The sequence below is a fragment of the Zonotrichia leucophrys genome, chromosome Z (assembly GCF_028769735.1).
Source record: "Zonotrichia leucophrys gambelii isolate GWCS_2022_RI chromosome Z, RI_Zleu_2.0, whole genome shotgun sequence".
NCBI classification, from domain to species: Eukaryota; Metazoa; Chordata; class Aves; order Passeriformes; family Passerellidae; genus Zonotrichia; species Zonotrichia leucophrys.
The window spans coordinates 2,607,589-2,631,728 of NC_088200.1; the positions used below are offsets into that span (position 1 = coordinate 2,607,589).

At 49.5% G+C, this 24,140-nt stretch overlaps 1 protein-coding gene across 1 annotated transcript; it reads left to right on the forward strand.

The window, feature by feature from the left end:
• Positions 1-82: 82 nt before the first annotated feature.
• PSTPIP2 (proline-serine-threonine phosphatase interacting protein 2) lies at positions 83-22,960 on the forward strand. Its single transcript, XM_064735704.1, has 15 exons — positions 83-193; positions 8,684-8,784; positions 10,368-10,445; positions 11,356-11,390; positions 12,866-12,972; positions 13,630-13,692; positions 15,159-15,257; positions 16,134-16,179; positions 16,571-16,650; positions 18,403-18,501; positions 18,989-19,085; positions 19,385-19,466; positions 20,163-20,197; positions 20,495-20,552; positions 21,055-22,960. Exons 1-14 carry the CDS (start codon positions 161-163, stop codon positions 20,542-20,544), a joined length of 1,005 nt encoding a protein of 334 aa, XP_064591774.1. The 5' UTR covers positions 83-160; the 3' UTR covers positions 20,545-20,552; positions 21,055-22,960.
• The last annotated feature ends 1,180 nt before the right edge of the window (positions 22,961-24,140 follow it).

Genomic DNA, 24,140 nt, shown 5'->3' on the forward strand with positions numbered 1-24,140 from the left:
TCCCCCCGGTCCCGCCCGCCCGGCGCTGCACGTCCCGCTCCTCCACCCGCGGGCATCCCGGGGCGGGAGCACCGTGCGTGGGAGGAGACTCGGCGGGGCGGGCCGGACCGGGCGGGCCGGGCAGGGAGCGGCGCAGCGCGGCGGCGGCGGCAGCAGCAGGATGCGGGAGGCGCGGTTCAGGGACAACTTCTGGGTGAGTGGGAGCACGGCGGGACCGGCACAGCGGGGACACAGCCAGCCGGGGCCGGGGGGCGCACCTGGAGGTGGAGGGGTCACTGCTCTCTGGTTGGAGTTGCTCCTAAGCCAACCATCGTGGTCGTGGAGTGACTTTACTGAATCCTCTCCGTCGATAGAACACTGGCACAGGGTGCCCAGAGCAGCTGTGGCTGTCGCTGTATCCCTGGAAGTGTCCAAGGCCAGGTTGGACGGGGCCTTGGGCGCCCTGGGATAGTGGAAGGTGTCCCTGCCTGTGGCAGGGGATGGAATGAAATGTGCTTTAAGGTCCCCTCCAACCCAATCCATTCTGGGATTCTGTGATCCCCAGCAGGCACTGCCCACCATGCATGTCTTGAGAGTTGTGGCTTTACAGCCTGCCCCATGCAGCTCCAAAAGAATCCCAGCAGTGGCTGCTGCCTTGCTGGAGGAAGTCAGTGCCAGGCTGAAGGGTTTGATACCATTAATTTGCCATTAGTGAACTACTTGAAGACAGCATGGTGAAAAATGTTCTCCTCTTGTGGAGATAATCCTGGAGAGGAGCAAGTCACTTGGTATGATGCTGCTGCCAGCTGTTGAGCCATGGAGGAAAACCCACAGTTCAGGGAAAACCACAATTTATTCTTTTCAGTCAGAATTATGCTTTTATAAAAGGAGAAGTGCAGGAAACCCACGTATCTGCTGCAAAGCTAAAACTCTGTGGCTACTCGGTTCCACTTGTGGTGGATCTTCATTCTAGGTATTGGTGACCAGGAAGTGAATTACAAAATTTGGTCTTTTGAGGGTGAAAATCTTCATCTGTGAATAGTGCTGCTTGGGGTTTCCCAGATGTTGCCTGGAAGCATCTTCCATCTTGTAGGATGTGGGAGAGAAGCACAGGCCCCAGGAGGAGCTGGCACCAGTTTGGGGCTCCTGAGAGTTGAGGAATCAGTGCGGAGCCTCACCCAGCATCATTAACGAGTTAACTGGCATAGCGTTGTCAAACACGTAAATCCCACACAGATGTCAAACCTGTTGTGGAGAATAAAGTCAACTCTGCACCTGGCAGCTGCTTCCCAGCTATTTGTTACACAGAAATTTTCCACAGTGCTCCCTTGGCTTTGCAGACGTGCAGAGGGGAGGTTCTGAGGGTGCTGGAGGAACCACTGTGATGGCAGAAAGGCTGAGCAGGCAGGGTTTGTTGTGCCTTGGTGGCATGTGGGATTGAAGAAGAGCTCCTCACCACAGGGCTGACTTTGGCTGTTTCTGCTCGCTTTGTTTTTCTCCTGCAGTGGTGTGGTGCTTTTTGAAGGAGGATCTTGGAGGAGGGGGCTCAGTGGGAGAAATCGCAGGACAGGAGCAGTCTCCAGCTCCCAAGATAAGGAGGACCTGGGGTGTTGTGTGGGGCACACTCCTGCTTGACCACTTCCACTGCAAACACGGCTATTTTCTGAATAATCCCAGTTTCTTGCTGAGCCCCAAACCACTGGTGCTGCTAGGGATTTTCCCAGGGTTTTGTCCTTTCTGAAGCCTGTGTGCTCCAAGCCCCCTGACTGAGGCTGGATGGGAGCGTGATGGAGGTGACTCAGTGGAGAGACTGAGGCCCTTCTGCGGTCGTTGGGCCCATGGAAAAGGCAGGTACCACCCCAAAGCAGCTGCCACACCACGTACTGGTGACTGTGCCTCAGCTGTGAGGGCTGGGGAGGAGGGGTGAATAAGGATAGGAAGGGAAAAAACCAAATGAAGATGAAGTGTGGAGGGCTGCAGATCCAGCTTCCACCTGCTGCTGAGTGCTGTGAGTGGGCAAGCACTTCCTCCTGCAATTTTCCTCTCAGATTGGTTTGCGTAAGGCGAAAAATAGAAGAAGTCTTTGCTGAAGCAAGTGATTTCTTAGAATCACAGAAGCATTGAGCAGTTTGGGTTGGGAAAGACCTTACAAACCATCTAGTCCACCACCCTGCTGTGGTCAGGGACACCTTCCGTGAGACCAGGTTGCTCTATGCCCTGTCCAGCCTGGCCTGGAATGCTTCCAGGGGTGGTGTACCCACAGCTTGTGTAGGTAACCTCTGCCAGTGGTTTAATACCTTTACTCATAAACAATCCAAATAATTCCTTCCCTGTATTTAATATGAATCTCCCATCTTTTTGTTTAACAATCCAAGCAATTTCTTCCCCGTGTTTTATATGAATCTCCCATCTTTTTGTTTAACAATCCAAGCAATTCCGTCCCTGTATTTTATATGAATCTCCCATCTTTTTTTTTAAAACCATAATTCCTTGTCCTATCATTACAAAGAGCTTGGTGAGGCACAATTTTTGTCTTCTGTATGTTCTTCACTTGTCAGACAGGGTGACACCAAGAGGGCCATTGCTGCACAATTGTGGGCAGGTGGCAGATGCTGCCACACACTGTTCTTTAGTGGTGATGATGGCTCAGCTTCAGGTCTGCTAGTCCAACAGAATGTGCATGTTAATTTTCCCCCAAATTAATTCATCATCCCATTCTACCTGCAGAATCCCTAAATACTGGGAAAAATGTACGGTACTCCCGTGGGAACAAATTTCTTGGTGGTTAGGACAGCCTGATGAGAAGGAGGAGAGTTTGGAAGTGCTTCAGGGGAAGTATGCTCCAGCTGATGGGACAAAGTCTAAAAAAATGTGCAAACTCTCAAAACCTAGGCCGGTTTTGGAATTGGATCTCCCAGTTTTGAAATGTGACTGGTTGTGAGTGATGACCTCTAGATTTGTTTGTGGGGATTGGATGGTAAGGGTGAGGGTGGGCAGGCCCTGGCCCAGGGTGCCCAGAGCAGCTGTGGCTGCCCCTGGATCCCTGGAAGTGTCCCAGGCCAGGCTGGATGGGGCTTGGACCAACCTGGGATAGTGGAAGATGTCCCTGCCCATGGCAGGGAGTGGAATGGGATGAGGTTTAAGGTCCCTGCCAACCTGAACTATTCTGGGATTCTGTGATTGCAGGCTGAGCTGCAGCCCACCCTTTGCTCTGTTGGAATAGCAGGGCTGTGCTTCCAGCCTCACCTGGAGACTGACTTAGTTTTAAACCCCAGCAGTTGTGGTTCCTTCGGTGGGTGCTGTGTCTGTTCCTGCACTGGCTCCTGTTCCCTGTTGGAGCTGATGGTGGGATATTTCTGATGTGCCCTGGTGGGAAAAAACAGGCCCATTGGCTCTGTGCACTGAAGTTTGCTTGTGCTCCCAGGTCTCAATACAAGATGATGAATTTCCATGAATAAAGATGTTTGCTCCCTGGCACCCCACTGCAGCTCCTGCTGCTCAGGGACTGAAGTCCAGACATGCCTGAAGCTGAAAACATTTTTTGCCCTGCATGCTCTGACTCCCATGTCACTCACTCCCACAGGCCTCTGAGTGAGCTGTGCAAAAACAAAAATACCCCAAAACTCGTGTTTGTTTGCCCCTGTCCTGCCTGTAGTGATTGCCACAAGTTGGGCAAGACTGACATTTTGTTTTCATTTGTTTTTGCAATCTGCTCTTCTTCTTTCACTATGAGGTCTTTTCTTTCACTTTTTTTCACTTTCTTAAGTGAAAACATGCCTTGTTTTCCACAAGCCTGTTCTTACACACAGTTCAGGTAACCCAACAACCTTGGGTCTCATCGTGCGATTTGGTGTTGTAAAACCATATGGTAAAAATAGAAATTACATTAATGCTAAGAACCACTCTAATTCTGATCTCTGGGCTAAACAGGTTGCAGCTTGGAGAATGAAATTTTTGTCATTTTGCCTTCAACGAGGTAGTGCTCTGCTCGCTCCTGTGTTTTTAGCAATTTTGCTAAAACGGCCCATGTCTGGGGGGATGCAGCCCTGGGTTCCTGGGTTTATTCCCTGGCTGCTGTCTGATTATGGCTGTTTCACTTCCCCTTCCCCCTGCCTGTCCTTCTCTATATGGGCACTGCCTTGGTGGAACTTGGCAGCAGCATTGTGAAATCCCCAGGTCGTTGTTTCGAAGGAACAAGGTGGGATTTGTGGGAAGAAGAAATTGCATCAAGATGAAACAGTTCATTGGTTTGGTGTCTCTGGGATGAACAGGCTGACGCAGGGGAAGGAAACTTCAAATGGAAAATTACTAATCAAAAAGCTGCTTTTTGCAGGATGCTGGTCCCAGGTGGGCGGATTTGCAGCGAGGCCTTTTCCTCCCTGCAGTGAGTTTTGTCTGTCCTGTTGTACCCTCCTGGTTGTGGGGTGGGGAGGAGCTGCGGCCTTGTGCAGCCTCTCCTCGCCCTGCTCCCTGCGGGCACCAGCATGAAAAAGCACTTCTCTTTGTCTCAGTAACTTCTGCAGGCACTGACTGAGCAAGGACAGCACAGCCAGCTACACTTGCACAGTTTTTGCAACTACTAAAATAGTCACCAGCTTCTGGTGCGTTTCTATAAGCACACAAGGCTGAAGAAACATTCTGGGAGCTTGGAATAAGTACAGATCCTTCAGGAAATGGTCTATGAACATGTGCAGTGCCCCAAACCTTTCAGTTTGGGAAGGTTGGGACAGACAGATGGAGGGCAGGAGGGCTCTGCAGAGGGGTCTGGGCAGGCTGGATCCATGGCCTGAGGCCAATGGCGTGAGGGGCACCAAGGAGAAGAGCTGGGTCCTGCTTTGGGTCTCACCATTCCCTGCAGCTCCAGGCTGGGCAGAGGGGCTGGAAAGGCCCTTTGGGAAAGGCCCTGGGGGTGCTGGTGCCAGGTGCTGGACATGGGCCCAGGGTGCCCAGGGGGGCAGGAGGCCAATGGGCCCTGGGCTGTCCCAGCCAGGCTGTGACACAGCCCCAGGGCAGGGCCTGTCCCTGTGCCGGCACTGCTGAGGCAGCTCCAGTGCTGGGGACAGCTCTGGGCCCTCAGCACAAGAGAGACACCGAGGGGCTGGAGCGTGTCCAGGGCAGGGAACGGAGCTGGGAAGGGGCTGGAGCCCCAGGAGAGGCTGAGGGAGCTGGGAAGGGGCTGAGCCTGGAGCAAAGGAGGCTCAGGGGGCCCTTGTGGCTCTGCACAGCTCCTGACAGGAGGGGACAGCCGGGGGGTCGGGCTGTGCTCCAGGGAACAGGGACAGGAGCAGAGGGGAAACAGCCTCAGGCTGTGTAAAGTGATGTTTGGATTGGATATTAGGGAAAATTTCTTCATGGCAAGGGTTATTAGTCCTAGAAACAGGCTGCCCAGGGTAGTGAGGGAGTCCCCATACCCAGAGGGATTTAAAAGCCATGTGGCACTTGGGGAGATGGGTTAATGGCACTTGGGGTGGGCAATACTGCGGAGTGGTTAACTCCCTCTAAGACTTAAACGGTCTTAGAGAACTTTTCTAATTGAAACATTTCTCCACTGTCATTTTCTTCACAGGGTGTATGTCTGCAGGGGTTTTCTCTGTAAATTGGGGTAGGAGATGGAAGCGTCAGGCTCAGCAGCTTGCTGTGACTCAGACAGGATCATGACGTGCTTTCCCATCCCCAGCACAACATTTTAGCCCCTGTTTTTGGCTGAAAGTGTAACCAAACCCCAAAACATCACAAGCAGCGCACAAATTCCTTCTTGTTATTGATTCCATTGGATGCAAATCCAGGCAGCAGATCAGGAAGGGAGGGGGTTGCATGTCCTGTGAGCTTGGGAAACATCAGGTGCTGCTTTGTCACTTTGAAATCATCTGTTTGCAGTTTCCATGGGCTGTGCTCTGAATAGCACGTGGGCTCAGAGCTGTGCCCAGCAGGGAGGACCAGGACAGATGTGTGCAGGAGAATGGCAGGAGAGATCCTCATGCTCTGTTTGAGCAGGGCTTGGTGCAGCTCCCCATCTTTCATACTTGCCTTTGGCTTAGTTTATTATGGTTTTAAATAATCTTCTCTGTGCCTGTGGCTTTGTGCTTGCCATGCTGCACTTCCTCTTCCCTTGCTGTTGCCAGCCTTGCCTTTGCAGTCGCAGAGTCTCAGGATGGTTTGGGTTGAAAGGGACCCTCAAGACCATCCAATTCCACCCCCTGCCATGGCAGGGACACCTTCCACTATCCCAGCTGGCTCCAAGCCCTGTCCAGCCTGGCCTTGGGCGCTTCCAGGGATCCAGGGGCAGCCACAGCTGCTCTGGGCACCCTGGGCCAGGACCTCACCATCTTTATAGCCAGCAATTTCTTCCCAATATCCCATCTGTCCCTACCCTCTGGCAGTGGAAGCCATTACCCGTGTCCCTGTGTCCCCCCACTCCTTGTCCCCAGTCCCTCTGCAGCTCTCCTGCACTCTCTGTGGGCACTGGACAGGGCTCTGGGCTCTCCTTGGAACCTTCTCCAGGCTGAGCACACTCAGTCATGCTGGTCCTTTTGAGTCTTTCTGTGCCAAACCTGCCCAGAACGTTTCTGCAAAAGCTGATTTGGGACCATAAAACCCTGCCCATGTCCATCTGGGCTGGGAGTTCCTTCCATGGAAAACTCACCTGGAGGAATTTAAAAGCCATATAAATGTGGCACTCAGGGACGTGGTTAGGTGAATGGTTTGGCATTGCTGGGGAATGTTTAGACTCAATGATCTCAGAGGGTTTTTCCAACTTAAACAATTGTGTGATTCTGTGTTTCATATAACACCTTGAACCCCGAGATCTGGTCCTGCCTTGGGTGCTTAGGAAACACATGTGCTGGAATTAAATCCTTCTACTGTAGGAGGAAGAGTGGTAAAACAAGGAGCTTAGTGCACATTATTTATGGGTATTCCTTGACCCTTCTGCTTGGCACAGAGAGCCCAAGAGTGCCAGAGCAGGATGCAGGAGCCTCTGGGTGCTCCTGGATGTGCAGTGATGGGTTCTGAGCCTCCCCTGGACATGCACTGGTCAGTGATGGGCTCTGAGCCTCCCCTGGGTGTGCAGGGATCACTGATGGGCTCTGAGCCTCCCCTGGACATGCAGTGATCACTGATGGGCTCTGAGCCTCTCCTGGGTGTGCAGTGATCACTGATGGGCTCTGAGCCTCCCCTGGGTGTGCAGTGATCACTGATGGGCTCTGAGCCTCCCCTGGACATGCAGTGATCACTGATGGGCTCTGAGCCTCCCCTGGGTGTGCAGTGATCACTGATGGGCTCTGAGCCTCCCCTGGACAGGCAGGGATCACTGATGGGCTCTGAGCCTCTCCTGGGTGTGCAGTGGTCACTGATGGGCTCTGAGCCTCCCCTGGACATGCAGTGGTCACTGATGGGGCTCTGAGCCTCTCCTGGGTGTGCAGTGGTCACTGATGGGCTCTGAGCCGCTCCAGGGTGTGCAGTGGTCACTGATGGGCTCTGAGCCTCCCTCGTGCCTGGGCTGGCAGTGGCCAGCAGCTGTGCTCTGCATCCCTTCTGTTACCTTTGAAAGTGGGGACAGGAATTCAAGAGAGGCTGATCCTGTGCTTTGCAAATGTGATGAAGCCTGACTCAGTGCATTGTTTCCTTTTCACAGACTCGGTTCGTGAAGATGTGAACCTGAGAGCTGTCTGTGGGTTTATCAGTACCAACCTCATTTTGGAGGGACATTTGTACTTTGCAAAGGAAGTTTGGTTTCTGCCTAGGTCCTGCTCCACAGTCCTGTCTTCCCATGCAAAGCTGGTCTGGGATACCTGTGGATTTTCTGCCAGTCCCACTCCGCCACATCTCCCCTTCACTTCTTGCTTTCTGGTCACTGACAGTCAAGTACTTAAATAAGGAATTACACTTAATTAAACTGTTCCTTTATCACAGATACCAGCCCTGTTCCTTCTCCTTTATTGCACCAGGAATAAATTCTCGAGAAATCCCCTCTTCAGCTGCCCACACTGTTATGCCAGACCTCTGCATGCTCTCGTCCTGGCTTTGAACCATTTCTTGAATCTCTCCATCCTGCCACAGGTTTCTTGAGGTTTCAGGTTTCTTGATAACCTCTCGTGGCTTTTGTTTCCTGTTGCTGGGTTTTCATACCTGCTCCTGCTATTGCTCCCTTTTCTGCAGCCATGCATAGGAATGGGGAAAGAATGGAGTAGAGTAAGTCAGCCTACAGCATTGCTGCATCTTTTTTTTCTTTTTCTTTTGGTTTTTCTTTTGGTTTTTCTTTTCTTTCTTTCTTTTCCTTTTCTTTTATTTTTTTTCTTTTCCCTTTTCCCTTTTCCTTTTCTTTTTCTTTTTCTTTTTCTTTTTCTTTTTCTTTTTCTTTTTCTTTTTCTTTTTCTTTTTCTTTTTCTTTTTCTTTTTCTTTTTCTTTTTCTTTTTCTTTTTCCATACATCCATGCAATATATGTTTTTAAGGAATAATTTGGAAGAAAATGACCCTTCAGAATCTATGGCAAGTGTGGGTGGCACAGATGTACCTTGTCTCAAATTGCCACCATTGTTCTCATTCTGGAGCCTCCCCCACCCCTAAAAATAACATATCTTATTTCATAAAGAGGCACTTGCACGCTTTCTCCCCCTGAGCCATGGCCTGTGCAAATGCCTCAGGAGGTGGCAGTGTCCATGGATTGTGCTGGCAGGGACATGACTCCTGTTCCTTTATTTTCAGAGCACGGACCTGACCAGCACAGTTGGCTACGACAGCATCATTCAGCACCTGAACGATGGCAGGAAGAACTGCAAGGAGTTTGAAGACTTTCTGAAGGAAAGGTAGGGAGCTGCCTCTGGCGCGGGCTGGGTGGAGCCTGGGAGCGCTGCTGTGGCACCGCTCCTTCTCCTGGTGTTCCCAGTTTGGTTTGTGCCGTGTTTAACTGATGATAAAAGGCTGTCCCATGAAGTTCACCTTGCTGCTTGCCTTGCAGAGGATCAGGTTAGAAGATCTTGGCCAGGAGAGCCATGGATTTGTCCTGTCTTTGTGCATTATGAACTCCCCACAGATTCAGTGTTGAGAAGTGGTAGGGTTAGGTGCTGCCGTTATTAATCAGAGGAGATGGCATAAGCAGAGGTTCTGTACCAGGTGATGATCTGACTAAAATCTGATGTATTTTACCTTTATGGCTCACCTGGTTAGCAGTGGCTAAATATGAAGAGCATTGTAGAACACTCTACATTGAATTAATGTCATTTTGGTAATGACAGCTGGACAAAACCAACCTCTGACTTCACAACTCAGTACAGAGCATCCTGGAACAAACAAAAAGGGGATGAACAGGAGGAGAGCTGCACTTAAAAGTGTCTAATGCACCCACATCTGTTCAGGCTGTAATCCCACGTTCTAGGAAATTTTGTACCTTCCACATGAGGAAGTGGACCCTGAGAACCAAGTCTCACTCGTCAGTGACAATGCAGAGTGCCAGAAGCCTCCTCTACACCCTGTGCCCTCTTTGGCCTTCAAGGAGGTGTGGGCTGCCACTGAAGTGTCTGGCCAGGAGGAAATCAGAGGCTGGGCCTGGATTTGCCACTCTCTGGACTTGGCCCAATTGTCCAGCACAGTTCCAGATATGGAAAATGTTCCTGCTGAATGTTTTGTCTCAAACAAAGTTCATGGGAATGTTGCTAGGTGTATTAAAAAAATCAATCTATGATTCCTTTTTATTTCAATTTCCCTATTAGCTTCTGGTGTTTTTAGGGTTAAGGTAGGTGAATTTCATTGCCAGACTCCAGAAATCAACCACACAGGGGTCTTCATCTATGTTAGTAGATAAGGCATTTTAAAAAATTATTTGTTTTATCCAGTGGATGTTTTAATGGCAGCCTCTAGCAATACTTGTTCCTTTCTGCTGGCCACACAGAGAGAACTACATTTGACCAAGCAATTTCAGCCCTGGTTGTCTGTAGTGATTTAAAAAACAAAGAACTGGTTTTTCTTACACTGCAACACAGGAGCTCTCTTTTCCTCCTTCCTTTCTTCCAAGAGGGGGAGATAATATGATCTCTCAAAGATGTTATTTATGTCACCTCATGAGGTTTGGTCTCTTTTTCAGATGCTCTCCCTAAGGATTAGTGCCAGGTGCAGAGAGTACTTATTGCCACACATAGATGGGATGTAGGGAAGGAATTGCTGGCTGTGAGGGTGGTGGGACCCTCTCTGGCACAGTTTGCCCAGAGCAGCTGTGGCTGCCCCTGGATCCCTGGAAGTGTCCCAGGTCAGGTTGGACAGGGCTTGGAGCAGCCTGGGTTAGTGGAAGGTGTCCTTGCCCATGGCAGAGGGCAGAACTGGATGAGCTTTCAGGCCCCTTCCATCCCAAACCAATCGATGGTTTCTCTCTGTGGTGTCTCTTTTTCCTCAACAGAGCAATTATAGAAGAAAAATATGGCAAGGAGCTCATTAACTTGTCGAAGAAGAAGCCCTGTGGGCAGACAGAGCTGAAGTAAGTTCACAGTTGCTTTTATGGGTGTCCCTGAAGGAGGAAGAGAAGGAAGGAAGCTGTGAGACAAAACAGAATTGAAACGTGATTGAGACATTCGGAAGACGAGCTGAAATCGTTCTCATGAATGAGCAGTGCTCAGTTGGGTTCTAATTGGCTTTGAGCTGGAGCCCACCAAGTTCCCCTTAGCCACAGATTAACCAAGGCCCTGTAGATGCTCAGGGGGATGTGGGCTGGTGGGTCAGCACAAGGCTGGGGATCGTGAGACCTTGGGTTACCTCCAGGCAGGGAAGTACAGGTACTTCCCATGCACATCTTCAGAGCCCAGCATGCTGTGGCCACCACAGCTTGCTCCATTTCCCAAGTGATCCTCACTGCGTTCTGCTTCCTCCTTTATTTCTGCACTTCATACACGCCCTGGTCATTTACTTACAGTTTCATACTGAGGTGTCACTTAAAATGTTTTTACCATCTTTACTGTGCAATATTAATAGGGAGAAAATTTTTCCTGTTTAGGAATAATAGGGAATAATAATCTCCCTAATAGGGAGAAAATTTTTCCCTAATTTTCCAACTGCTGGCAGTGGTTGAAACATTTTCAACAATGGTTGGGACAATTTCAAACCATGTTTAAATTGCCCCAAAATTATGGTTTTAGGAGGTTTCCAGAAGCATTTGTTGTGAAACTTTGAATTTTTAATAGCATCCAGCATTCAGAAAGATGTCAAACCAAGTGAACTGTGTTGTACCTGCTGAGAGGGGAAAAAGCTGGAGGTACTAAGGGAGTAAATAAATGTGCTTTAAGGCTCTTTGGGCATTGTTGAGTGAGTTCTGTTTTGGAAGAGGTGCTCTGCTGTGCCTGTGCCTGACTCTGCTTCTCCACCCTTTTTAATGCCCTGCCTGTGTTTTTCAGCACGCTGAAGAGATCCCTTGATGTTTTCAAGCAACGTAAGTAATTATTTGTATTTGCCAGGACACTAAAGTTTTCTTCCCAAGCAGTTGAAGGCAACTGCTTGGGAAGAAAATAGCAAAGAAATCTCTAAAGCTGTGCAGTGCTGAGGTCAGGCAAAGGCTGAACAGCTGGCCTGGTTCATCCCAGTGTGTGGGGCTTCGGACAAAGTGAGCCAGGACATGTGTGGGACAGGAGACCCTCAGGGCATCATTTTGGGATCTCTTGGGCTTTCAGGTCTGGCTGCAGCTCAGAGGTCATGTTTGTGTTGTGCATAGGAAGCTGTGCATGGGAAGCTCATCTGGAGTTTGCTGGACAGGCTTGTCCTCTTCACAAACACACTGCAACTCACACCTTGAACGTGGGGACAGCTCTGGGCCCTCAGCACAAGAGAGACACTGAGGGGCTGGAGCGTGTCCAGGGCAGGGAACGGAGCTGGGAAGGGGCTGGAGCCCCAGGAGAGGCTGAGGGAGCTGGGAAGGGGCTGAGCCTGGAGCAAAGGAGGCTCAGGGGGCCCTTGTGGCTCTGCACAGCTCCTGACAGGAGGGGACAGCCAGGGGGGTCGGGCTGTGCTCCAGGGAACAGGGACAGGAGGAGAGGGAACGGCCTCAGGCTGGGCCAGGGTAGGTTTAGATTGGATATTAGGGAAATTTTGTCATGGAAAAAGTTGTCCAGGCCTGGCACAGCTGCCCAGGGCAGTGGGGGAGTCCCCATCCGCAGAGGGATTTAAAAACCATATGAATGTGGCACTTGGGGACATGGGTCTGTGGTGGCCTTGGCAGTGCTGAGGGAATGGTTGTACTTGAGACTGTTAAGAGGCCTTTTCCAACCTAAATGATGCTGTGATTCTAACTGGAGCATCTACAAGATGGTGCTTTGGCCACTGTACATTGTCACTGTCACATCCTGCCCTGGTCCCATCAGACAGCACCTGGAGGGTGAGCACTCTGCTGTCCTGTGCCCAGTCCATCCCCTGCCTGATCCAGGTTTCTTTGCTGCCCCTGTGGACCTCCCTAAAAGGGCTCTGCCCTCACCACTGCTGACAGTTCTCAGCTGTGAGTTTGGAGCAGCTTTGGGGGCTGAATCAGGAGCTGCCATTTGGCTCTGCTCCCTTGGTGGATCCTGAGGGTGTTTCACAGTGTGGCCACCTCGCCTTCAGCCAGAGGAGTCTGAGGTTGCTTTAGCCTTCATTTTTCTGTGCTCCAAGCTGCTGCCTGCTGGCCTGGGGCAGTGCAATGTGTTGAAGCATGCCCAGATTTACCTGTGTGAGGGGGAGAGTTTTCTCAAACTGGAGAGCAGGTCCCAGCAGGACTGATCCTTACACTGGTGAGCACTGCTTGGAGGCTGCTTCAAACAAGCTGGAGCTTTTCATATTTCTGAAAGGGGATGTGTGGTGTGCTCTAAGCTGACTTGAGAAACAGTCTCTTTAGGAATTTATATATGTATTAATAATGAATTTGTTTTCTCTTTGCAGAGATAGACAATGTGGGACAAGGTCACATCCAGCTGGCCCAAACCCTTCGGGAGGAGGCAAAGAAGATGGAGGATTTCAGGGAAAAGCAAAAGCTGCATCGGAAAAAGGTGAGGCACGGTGGGGAGATGTGCCTTCTTGCAGGGTGCTGATCCTGCCCCAGCAAGGGGCTGATCAATGTCTCATGCCATGTCCCACCCCCTGCCACGTCCCAGCCCCTGCTGGGAAGTGCTGAGCTCCTTCCTATGTGTTGTAACTGTGTAGTAACCTCCAACTTCCTTCTTCTCACTTCCACATCTTCTTCGTGTGTGTTTTGGGGCCAGCCACAGCATTGGGATGTTTTTAAAACATTTGTTTATAGGGATGTGTGATCTCCATAGGGGCTGTAAAAGTGGCCAAGCCTTTTAACTTTTTCTGGCTTAGATTGTTTTGTCTGGAAAACCAGGGAAAACTGCTAGAACCAGGGACTGGTTTGGACCTAGCAGAGGGGAGTGGGCTTCTCAGTTTTGCCAGAGTCTGTGGAGATGATACAGTACTGTATATTGCTGGGATTTAGTTTGTAGAGCTCCTTAGCATACACAAAGGCTACAATTGCCTACAATTCAAGGCTTAGGCAGAAGCACAAAAGATGAGTTCTGTGAAGATGATTTGGGTGGATGAAGGTCTTTAAACACATCTCAGTGTGGTCTGTGGCTCTTCCACAGACAGTGTGTCCTGGAGCTTTGATGGTCAGTGACGTGCTGACCCCAGGTCTGTTGTCTTCACAGATAGAGCTGATAATGGAGGCCATTCACAAAAACAGGAATCTTCAGTACAAGAAGACCATGGAGGTAAAGCAAATACGCTGCTGTTTCTTGCCATGTGGGTTAATGCTCCTCACACACACACACACACACACACACACACACAGAGCACTGGGACAGGCTTAAATAAGAGGAGTTTCCTCCTCTGCTGTGACCCTGCTGTGTCTGTGTGAGTGGAGTGCAGGGTGTGCTCAGAAAAAGTGAAGAGCACAGCAAAGACAAGGTCAGTGGTAGCCGTGCAGGGTTGGATACAAATGGTTTAGAGTCAGAAAATTATTCAGGTTGGAAAAGCCTCTAAGATGCTTGAGTCCACCATTTGCCCAGCACTGCCAAGCCCACCACTAACCTGTCTCCCCAAGGGCCACATCCACACCTTTTTTGAACACTTCCATGGATGGTGACTACGCCATTGCCCTGGGAAGCCTGTTCCAGGACATGAAAACCCTTTCTGTGAAGAAGTTTCTCTGAATATTTATTCTAAACTTCCTCTGATTCAACTTGAGGCCACTTCCCCTCCTCTTATCTCTTGTTCTCTGGGAGCAGAGCCCAACCCCCATCTGGCTGTCCCCTCCTGTCAGGAGCTGTGCAGAGCCACAGGGTCTCTCCTGAGCCTCCTTTGCTCCAGGCTCAGCCCCTTCCCAGCTCCCTCAGCTGCTTCTCATCACCCTTGTGCTCCTGCCTGTTCCCCAGCCCTTCCCTGGACATGCCCTTGATTGCCAGAAGCTTTTCACCCCAATCCTTGCCTCGCAAGGCTTCTCCCAAGCTGCAGGGCACCTTTTTGCCATTCCCTGCTCTGCAGGCAGGCTGTTCCCTTGCAGGCTGAGCTTTTCCCCCCGAGGTGTGTCTGCATCAAACATCTGGTATTGGAATTGAATAGCAATATTGCCGGATGGAACGTCCCTGGGCTTGTCTGGCCTTGCTGCTTGACCAGAGGTGGCAGCTGTGGTGGTTTCACCTCAGAGACACTGTGGTGGTTTCACCTTGGCTAAGCTGGATGGTGCAGCTGGGTGCTTGGGACAAGTCCAGGCATGCAGGAGCTCAGGTTTGCCTCTGGTGGAGGAGCTTTAAGGTGAGGTGAAGGAAAAGGAGTCAGTTCTACTGGGGGGTTTGAACCCAGAGGTTTATTCCTGGCACACAGGCCTCTGAATGCAGCAAGAGCTCCAACAGAATTGAAGGAACCGTGTGGTCCTTGTGTCTTTTAGCCCGGAGAGAGAGGGACGGAAGTGGTAGGGATCCCACCAACCAGGTATGGGGGGGAAGTCTCAGGGGACAAATGACACCTGGATAGCCCAATGTCCCCAGGGCTGAGAGTCATCTTTTGAACTTCGCCAATCACACAACACCCTTGCTGGAATGCCAGGATTGACAGACAGCACTCAGCAAGAGGCAAAGGAAGGGGAAGGGAGAGGTTATTGGCACACCTGGGGAAAGAACCAGGATGGACAGGTATTCCATCACACCACAACAATCTGTGTGTGTGGTGTCTGTCCCAGGCCAAGCGTCTGTACGAGCAGCGCTGCCGCGACAAGGACGAGGCGGAGCAGGCCGTGCACCGCAACGCCAACCTGGTCACGCAGAAGCAGCAGGAGAAGGTAAGGGCAGGCATTCAATTCAGCCCTGCAAGAGCCTGAAGGAGGGATGCAGGACTCCAGAGGGCTCTCCAGAATGCAGTTTATTACATCCAAGGCTTTAGAGCAGTGCAGGGTTCTGGGTGACAAAGCCTGTGCCTACAGCTGTCAGCTCCAGCTGCAGGCAGGCCTGGAGACCCTTTGGTTTAGGTTACATTGCATTATATATTTTTCTTTTGGTTACAATGCATTATATACTTTTCTCTGCTGAGCATCTTAACACAGAAGAACCAATCTATACCTTAACTATTATCTATAGCCTATCATAACTACTATAATTACCATATTCATGTTACTGTTCTCCAGTCACTAAAAGTCAGTGCATTACAGTTTAAGCTAGAAGTTGTTTTTCAGTTTTCTTGTGGTGGAAAATTCTGAGAACTTTTTTCTACTTGCCACATTTGCTGACTTGTTTGCCTGTGCTATCTTTCTGCTTGGTAAAAACGTCTTTTTGTTTGAAGTAGGTTTATCCTTTGCTGTAAGTCATAAAAACCCCTACTAACTAACACACCCTTTGCCTCCTTGGTTATCCAGTAAGACTGGCTCAGCAATTCTTTTCTTCTTTATCAGAACTTGCTTCCATCTCTACTCCTTCTTCATATTCTACATTTAAAAATCTTTCTGCTAAACATACATATCTGTGAGACTTTCTTGTCAAACTTTCATCCTTCCCAAGAGGCTATGGTGTGGCTGGGAGAGGGATGTCTTTTCTTGCAGCTCTCATGCCCCAGCTCTTGTTCCAGCTCTGGGTTTGGGGTGAGATGGGGAGGCTGGTGATGCTCTCCAGTGGAGATGCAGTGCCATCTTCTTCACCTTCCTTGTCTCTCCTGGTTTTGGCAGCTGTTCCTGAAGCTGGCTCAGACGAAATCAGCACTGGAGGACACTGGTGAGTGTGGAAATGCCACGTTGGGAGGGCGAGGAGCAGGAGGTTGTGAAGCCGTGATGTGGCTCATGGATGAGCTCCAGCTCTTGGGTCAGGCATGACTCCTTGGAAACACATTCCCAAGATAGCAGCAGTGGGCAATGTCCCTGGAGAAACCTGCATGATCCCACTAAAACTATGTCCTTCTGTTTTATCCCTGATCTCCCACCCTTTTCAGCCTTTTTCCCAGCCCTAGAATTACCTTCTAGTGAAGGGATTTTTTTAATGAATGTTAATCATGGAATCACAGAATCATAAAATGATTTGGGTTGGAAGGGACCTTAAAGGTTATCTCATTCCAACCCCACTGCCATGGGCAGAGGCACCTTCAGCCAAAATATGATTTGTCTCACAGACAGGAGTTACCAGCAGAGTGTGACCACAATGGAGAAGATCCGGGACGAATGGCAGAACGAGCACATCAAAGCTTGTGAGGTAAATGCCCCTAAACACCTCCACATGGCAGCTTGTTCCTCTGGGTTTGCAGTCCTGGCTGCAGGGCTCAGGGACAGTGCAGATTTGCTGGTTTTGTATTCCCCTGGCAGTGAAGCACCAGGATGTATTGCAGCTAACCCTGTATGTGTGTCTGAAGCATGGCTTCTGGATTCAAGGCCCCATTGCTTCAAGTTTTCTGCTCTCATTTTATTATTTTCTCCACCAGCTTCTAAAATTGACAGAGTCAAGGTGGTGACATTTTTGCCCACTACCTGCTTGCAGGTGAGGCATGGCTGTCATCTTGGACAGCTGTGGTCACCTCTGCACACTCAGTAACCCCAGGCCAGTATGTCCTGGAGCCTCAACAACATCATTTTTGCTCAGAAGATTGTCTGAAACTCTGGAAGACTTTGCATGACTTTTCAGCAGAGGCTGGTGGTGGCTGGGGATGCAGGTGAAGCCACCTCCACATGCACACTGTGCCAAGAACTCTTCGCCTGGTGTCTCACAGACCATGCAGGAGTGTGGGAACCCCTCTGAGAGGGTGTATCAGCTGAAGCAGACAGCCTCACAGGGAAGTGGTCCAGCAGGGATTTCCAGCACATGCTCTGGGGAATTCCAGGCTGGTAGCAAGAGGGCTGAGCAGCTGCTCTGCTGCTGGCCTGTAATCTGTGACTAAGGGGTGGACAGAGACTGCAAAGATGGATTTTATCCCAGATCTGCTTCAGGCTTGCAACCAGCTTTCCCATTCCCAGCAGTGCTGATCCCTTCCAAGTTACCTCTCTTGTTGCCTTTTCCACACCTCTCTTCAGGCTGCTTTCCCAGTTTTCCCATTTGAGCTGAATTTTCTGAAGTTTTGTGTGGTGTGGGTGGGTGTCTCTGTGCTGGTGTGCTTTTGGTGTCTTCTCTGGAAGCCTCTAAGGTGGGGACACAGTTTAGTGGTGGCTTGGTAGTGCTGGATTAGTGGTTGGACTCAATGCTCTTAGACAGTGTTTCCAACCCTAACGGTTCTGTGGTGGGGAGTGGAAAGCAGCAGATTCACTTTTGCAGGTGGATGATGTGGCAGTTTTCCTCTCCATGTGTTGCAAAGGTCATAAGTGGTAACAAGTGTGGATGTTCATGGGAATGTGTAAAAACATGTGAAATTGAGGTGTACCAGACAGCAGATTTCAAAAGGTTATAATCTGCTTGGAAAAGGGCTAGGCAGGAAAGAAACAGAAACACCTCTGTTTTCATACATCCCCCCTTTTTTTTATTGCTCCATATCTGAAACATGGAAATGTTACAAAAAACCCATGTACGTGTGGCACCTGGGGAAATGCGTTAGTGGTGGCCTTGGCAGTGCAGGTGGGATTTGATGATCTTAGGGGGCTTTTCCAATGTAAATTATTCTGGGATTTAAGGGTACCTTGGTAAGTGAAATGGGCTGGGATCACAGGAGCACAGGACACTTTGGGAACCTGTACTGCCTTTAGGAAGCTGGCTTAGTCTCCCCAGAGGTCGAAATGTGCTGGGTGGTCCCCTCCACATTAGTCTTGCAGATTTTCCAAGCCTGGTACATCACCTGGATGCAGAGAGGGATTATTCTCCTCTGGACAAGCTGGAGGACTCAGCTTCCTGCAGATGATCAACACCAACTGCTCCTGGCAGTTAGCTTTGTTGTGGCACGTGGGGGTGGGAAGCAATCAGGACAAAAGAGATTTCCCCTCGTTTTGAAGATATTATGGGCAGTTTTTGTCTGTGTTGTTTCAGTTCTTTGAGACTCAGGAGTGCGAGCGGATCAACTATTTCCGTAATGCCCTCTGGCTCCACGTCAACCAGCTCTCCCTGGGCTGTGTTCAGAATGATGAGGTACCTCAACTCAAAACCTTCCTTTTTTGTGTGGAAAGCAAAGCCCAGTCTGTTTCCCTGTGCACTAAGCTTGGCCCTTGATTGACCAAAGACACCAGCATGAGTGGGCGAGCAGAAGGATTGGCCAAAACTCCTGCAAATGAGGTTTCCTCTGGGAATTCCACATTTTTGAGAGTGGTGAGGCCCTGGCACAGGTTGCCCAGAGAAACTGTGCTTGCCTCTGGATCCCTGGAAATGTCCAAGGCCAGGTTGGACAGGGCTTGGAGCAATCTGTTGTAGTGGAAGGTGTCCCTGCCTATGGCAGGGAGTGGAATGGGATGGGCTTCTAATTTCCTTTCCAATCCAAACCATTCTGGGATTCTGTGATTCCCCTGATGCTGGAGCTCTTGTGAGTACTGGGCTTTTACCCTGTCTGTGGTAAGCAAAGGGGAAAATCCTTGTTTTTTTGACCTGATGTATACAAATGCACTTTATTTCCCTTTTGCAGAAATACGAGGAAATCCGCAGGAGTTTAGAAATGTGCAGCATTGAGAAGGATGTTGATTTTTTTGTAAATTTACGCAAAACTGGAAGTTTGGCTCCAGGTAAGAGCTTAGTAGAATCTCAGAAAGTAGTGCTGACTGCTCTGTACTCCTCATGGAGCTGGCTGCTCTGGTCAGCATCATTTTGTGCGAAGAAAACACTCATTTTGCATTTCATTCACTGCCTTGCAGCACTAGTCTCTGCCACTTTTGACAGCCCCTGGAGATCATAGTCTCAAATTTTTTTAGTTTCCTATCAGGCATTTTCTCAGAGAGGGGAAAGACTTGGCAGCTGAATGCTGTAATTTTATAATTTTATGTCTGTAAGAGGCTTGTATTTTACTACTGTCAACTTTTCCTAGCTCCTGTTGTTTATGAAAACTACTATAATGCCCAGAGAAATGTGACTCCTGCAAGAAGTCCAGCTCCTGTGCCTATATCAAGGTAAGGTACAGCTGCAATTGTTATTGCAGATGATTCTCACTCCCCCAAAATAGACATAATTTTTTCCTTTCAGTCTATTGGAAACTGGACTTAAGGGTATTAGAGGACAATATTTGCTTTCATGGCTCATGATGTGCTATGTCACCATGACAGATCACAGGAGGAGATCTGAGGAGAGTTAAAAGCATTTGTGGGTGGAGGGAGGAACTGCAGAGCTGGATTCACTCTCGTGGGACAGAAGCTGGGCAGGGAGGACATGGTGAAGGGTTTTTCTGTCGGGGGCAAGATGATGGCTGGGGCCAAGACTCATGCTAAGGATGAATTGCCACTTTGGCTGCCACACTGAGAGAGGAGTCATATCCAATTAAGGCTTCCTGATGTCTCACTCTGGGCAAAGGCACGTACAAAGACAAGCCCTGAGGCTCACTTGTCAATTTTTCCCTGAGTCAGTGCTTTCTGGTTATTTTTTTCCTCCTCCCCACTCACTGTGCCAGGTTCAATTCCAGTGTTTTCCAAGTGGACTGTGGGTGGTGAGCCCACTGTGACTTGCCTTGTCAGGTCTCCATAAAGCCCAGGCTGGCCAAACCTCCTTCCCTCCCACAGCTCTGGGGGGGAGCTGGAGGGTGCAGAACCGGGGCAGAGGGAGTCCCTGAGCCATGCAGATCCTCAGCTCTGTGTTTGTTTCCTTCTGTGCAGGAGGGGACCTCTGCCCACCCCGACCAGTGCACCAGGTGAGTTTCTGCTTCATGGGCTTTCTGGACATGGGAGCTATCACTTCAGCCCTTGCCCCAAGTCCCTTTCCAGCTCCCTTAAACCCCCTTTAGGCACTGGAAGGAACTCTAAGGTCTCCTTGGAGCCTTCTCTTCTCCAGGTGAACACCCCCAGCTCTCCCAGCCTTGCTTGAACCTCATTCACTCACTCACTTTAACACGGATGGCCAGTGTGTGGTGCTTCTGCTCTGTTTAAAGTCACATAATGAGCACTTCTCATGGGAAACCTGAGGGGATTTTTTGTGCTCTGTGTTTCAGGGGAGCCTGATTATGCCACAGTTGATGGCTACAGCTTGGTACATTTCTAACAGTCACAGTGAGTACCCACTTTTGATTAAATTAGGCTTTAAAGAAAGGGAGGAATTTTTTACCTGGGCATACAGTAATATGATAAAGAGGAATGATTTATACTAAAAGAGGGTAGATTTAGATCAGCTAGAGGGGAGAAATTCTTCCCTGAGAGGGTGGTGAGGCCCTGGCACAGGGTGCCCAGAGAAGCTGTGGCTGCCCCTGGATCCCTGGAAATGTTCCAGGCCAGTTTGGATGGGGCTTGGAGCAATCTGGGATAGTAGAAGGTGTCCCTGCCCATGGAATTAGATGGTCCTGATGGTCCGTTCCAACCCAAACCATTCTGGCATTCTGTAAGAAAGGATTTAGTATGAGATGAAGCTACACAGAGGAGGGACAGTGGGGAAAAAAGCAATTGGTTAAGGAATGACATTTTGAGGTGACTAATTGGAAGTGATGCTTCTGTCAGCCCTCCCATTATTCGTCTGAGCTGTAGCTGTGGTTTAGACACTGCTGATCCTGTTCTCTAGGTTTTCCAGAATGCAGAAGACACTGTTGGTCTGACCAGCATGGCAGAGATGGTGTTTTCAGTTATTCCCAGACACCCAGAGCTGAAGTGAATCTGCTTTTCAAGAGAATATTTGAGGACTATGATAATTATTTGTACATTCAGAAAGCGCTTACTACAAACCTGTGCCTCTGATCAGCAAACTCCTTGGATGGATCTTCACACTCAGAGGAGGAAAAGGACCAGACACAGGGGTGACCTGTGTCAGAAGAATGTTTTGATTTGAAGTTATTCTGAAGTGTAGCCATCTAGAAAGTCTGGGGCCTCCCACTCTTTGTATAACTAAGAAGTTGTATGTGCAGGGAGGAGTGCTGCATGATGCTTTGGGCACACTGGCTTGTGTCCAGGGTATGTGCATCCCTCCCAGATCTCAGGTTTTGCCTGTTCCTAAAGGCTCTTGCCTGTACCTAAAGTCTTTCCTTAGTGGGGATTAAACTGTAGGTGAAATTTAGGTAAAATTTTAGGTCATTTAGGTGAAATTTTACTCATATCTCTCAGGAATCTTACTTAGAGGGGCACCAGCAGTTGCACCATGTGTCTGTCTTAGCTGTAGCTGTGCTCCAGGCTTAAGTGGAAGCTGCTTTGCATCTACCCAGGGAGGGGCTGTGTCGCATCCAACCTGCTAGGAGATCCCAGGAAGGTTCTAAGGAATTTATTCAACTCTTCCAGCCACCTCTCTGATGAGGGTCTTGTGGGCTTTTAGGTTTATCAGGTTGCCCCTGGTAAGCTCTGGAGACCAGGCTGGATGGGGCTTGGAGCCACCTGGTCTAGTGGAAAGTGTCCCTGCCCGTAGCAGGGAGTTGGAACTGATGCCTTTTTGGGACTACCTAAAAACAGAGTCCAGACGAAACTAAAGGAATAAAAAGTTATATTTATTGAAGGGCCTTCAGGTACATTTTGGGCAGACAAAGCCCCCCAATATATGGACAATGGGTCATGGGTTTTCACATTTTTGTAAGTTCGGTCCATTTGCATGTTGGGGGTTAATGTTCCAATTGCAGCTTCAGGTAATGAAGGCATTTATCCCAAGTTTTGCTGCCCTTCAACTCACTTTTGTTTATGTTTCTCAGGGCCTGAGACAGTAAGGAGTCCTTGATTCCCAGGCCTAGAGAGGAATTGTTTTGTCCGACCAAAATAGGAAAGCAGTAGCTAACACTCCATATGGAGTTTAGGGTTATACACTAAAGAATTACAAATATTTGAAAAATATGAAAGGTAAAATCCTAAAGGCATCAGAACTAGGTGGTCTTTTAGGTCCCTTCCAACCCAAACCATCCTGGGATTCTCTGACTGTATGATTTAATTAACTTCTGTGATTCTCTAACCTCTTGTTCTTACTATGCACCACTGGAAACAAACCTATCTACTGCTGGAGCCATGAAACCTGTTTTTCTGACCACTTCTCCTGAAAGTTCCTGCCCTTGTTGTTGCCACATAATCATAGATATGATTATGGCTTTGATTCAGAAGCTCTCGTGCCTCGGGGCTGCTGGTCTCTCTGATGTCCCTGTGTGCAGTGCTGCTCCTCTGCTCCTCGCTGCCTTATTTCACTGGACACAGGGACACAGGACATGGGGATAAACACACAGTTTACCTGGCTAAACCTGGTGCCAGACCACTAACCTGGAGCAACGGGATTTGCTGTTTTTATGATGTTTTTCAAGTTTAATCTGCATGGCTTCAGCATGTGCCTCAGCCCACCAGTCCTTGGGGTTTTCACTGGATTTATTTGTGTGGGGAGGATGACAATGAGCTCCAACATCTGCCCTGCTGCCTCACTGTGAGCTGTGCAGAGTGCACATGGCAAGGAATCAGCTATCCTATTTATTTCTGAAAGACCAAGGATACAAATACTCTTCTGAAGAAGCCTGCTGTAGTCTTAGTTCTATAAATACATATTTTAAAAAATAAGTTCTGAGTCTCGTGTTCTGGATATGTGTTCTTTTTTAAAGTTGTCGTGTTCACTTTCTGTTGGGGACGAGTTTTGGATCCATGCAAAGCATCGTAGTCTCTTCTGGATGGAAACCTACAAGATCACATCCTTTATTTTGGTCCTTGCACAATACCAACACAGCAGTGGGAGAAAAAACCCCAAAAGAGAATGGCATGAGAAGTGCTTATCATTAGCCATGAGCTGCAGACCATGCAGGGCTGTTTGCCTTGGAGGAGTGTTTGCTCTGCAAAAACTTGCATGGTTTCTCTTCTGGGATTTTTCCACTGATTGAACACAACAGATGCTGTTTGGCTTTTCTGGGTGTAGAGGTGCCCAGTGGGGCTAAAACTTGGCTCGCACTTTTACTAAAAGCACAGAAGTAATCCCAAAATCGGGGTGCTGCGGAAGGTTTCCCCCTACAGCCATGTCCAGTTTACCTTTCCCATATATACTACAAATTCCAGGTTACACTAGTAACACAGAGACTTATCCAGCAGTGCCTGTTCAAGGCCAGTAACGGGACTGTGATGTGCCCCTGAGCTTTGGGAGGGCTCATCCTCCTGGGCACTGAGAGAAGCCCCTCCTGCTCCGGCTGTGGCTCCCTGGGAATGGCTGGGTGCCACGACAGGGCTCTGGGGGACAGCATCTCCTACTCTGGGCTGAGCCAGCATTCCTGCTGTGCTGCATGGAGGGTGTCTCACGCCCTGGGGCACACAGAAGTGACCTCACACTCCCCATCCTGCCGGTGGGGGCTTGGCTTCTCATCCCACATTCCCTGTGGCAGGAGCTTGGGCTGGCCCTGTGGATAGTCTTTGAGTGCCTACAGCAATCTCTGGGTCACTGTGGACTCTCTGTGAGTCCCTCTGGGCAGTCAGTGTGTCCCTGTTTGTCCCTATGCATGCACTGGATGTCAACATGCACACTTTGTGTCACCCCACGGGTGCTCTGTGTGTCCCCATGGATGGCCTGTGTGACCCCATGGGCAGTCTAAATGTCCCCATGGATGATCTAAGTGTCCCCATGAGTGTCTGTGTGTCCCCATGGAGTGTCTGTATGTCCCTATTAGTGTCTGTCTGTTCCCACGAGTGTCTGTGTGTACCCGAGGAGTGTCTGTC

What these genes read in the sequence shown, in the direction of transcription:
- PSTPIP2 (XM_064735704.1), top strand. Translation starts at nt 161, where the DNA reads ATGCGGGAGGCGCGGTTCAGGGACAACTTCTGG. An exon ending in ATCAGCACTGGAGGACACTG is followed by an intron (nt 16,180 to 16,570) that starts GTGAGTGTGGAA and finishes TTTGTCTCACAG; the next exon opens with ACAGGAGTTACCAGCAGAGT. An exon ending in GCTCCTGTGCCTATATCAAG is followed by an intron (nt 19,467 to 20,162) that starts GTAAGGTACAGC and finishes CCTTCTGTGCAG; the next exon opens with GAGGGGACCTCTGCCCACCC.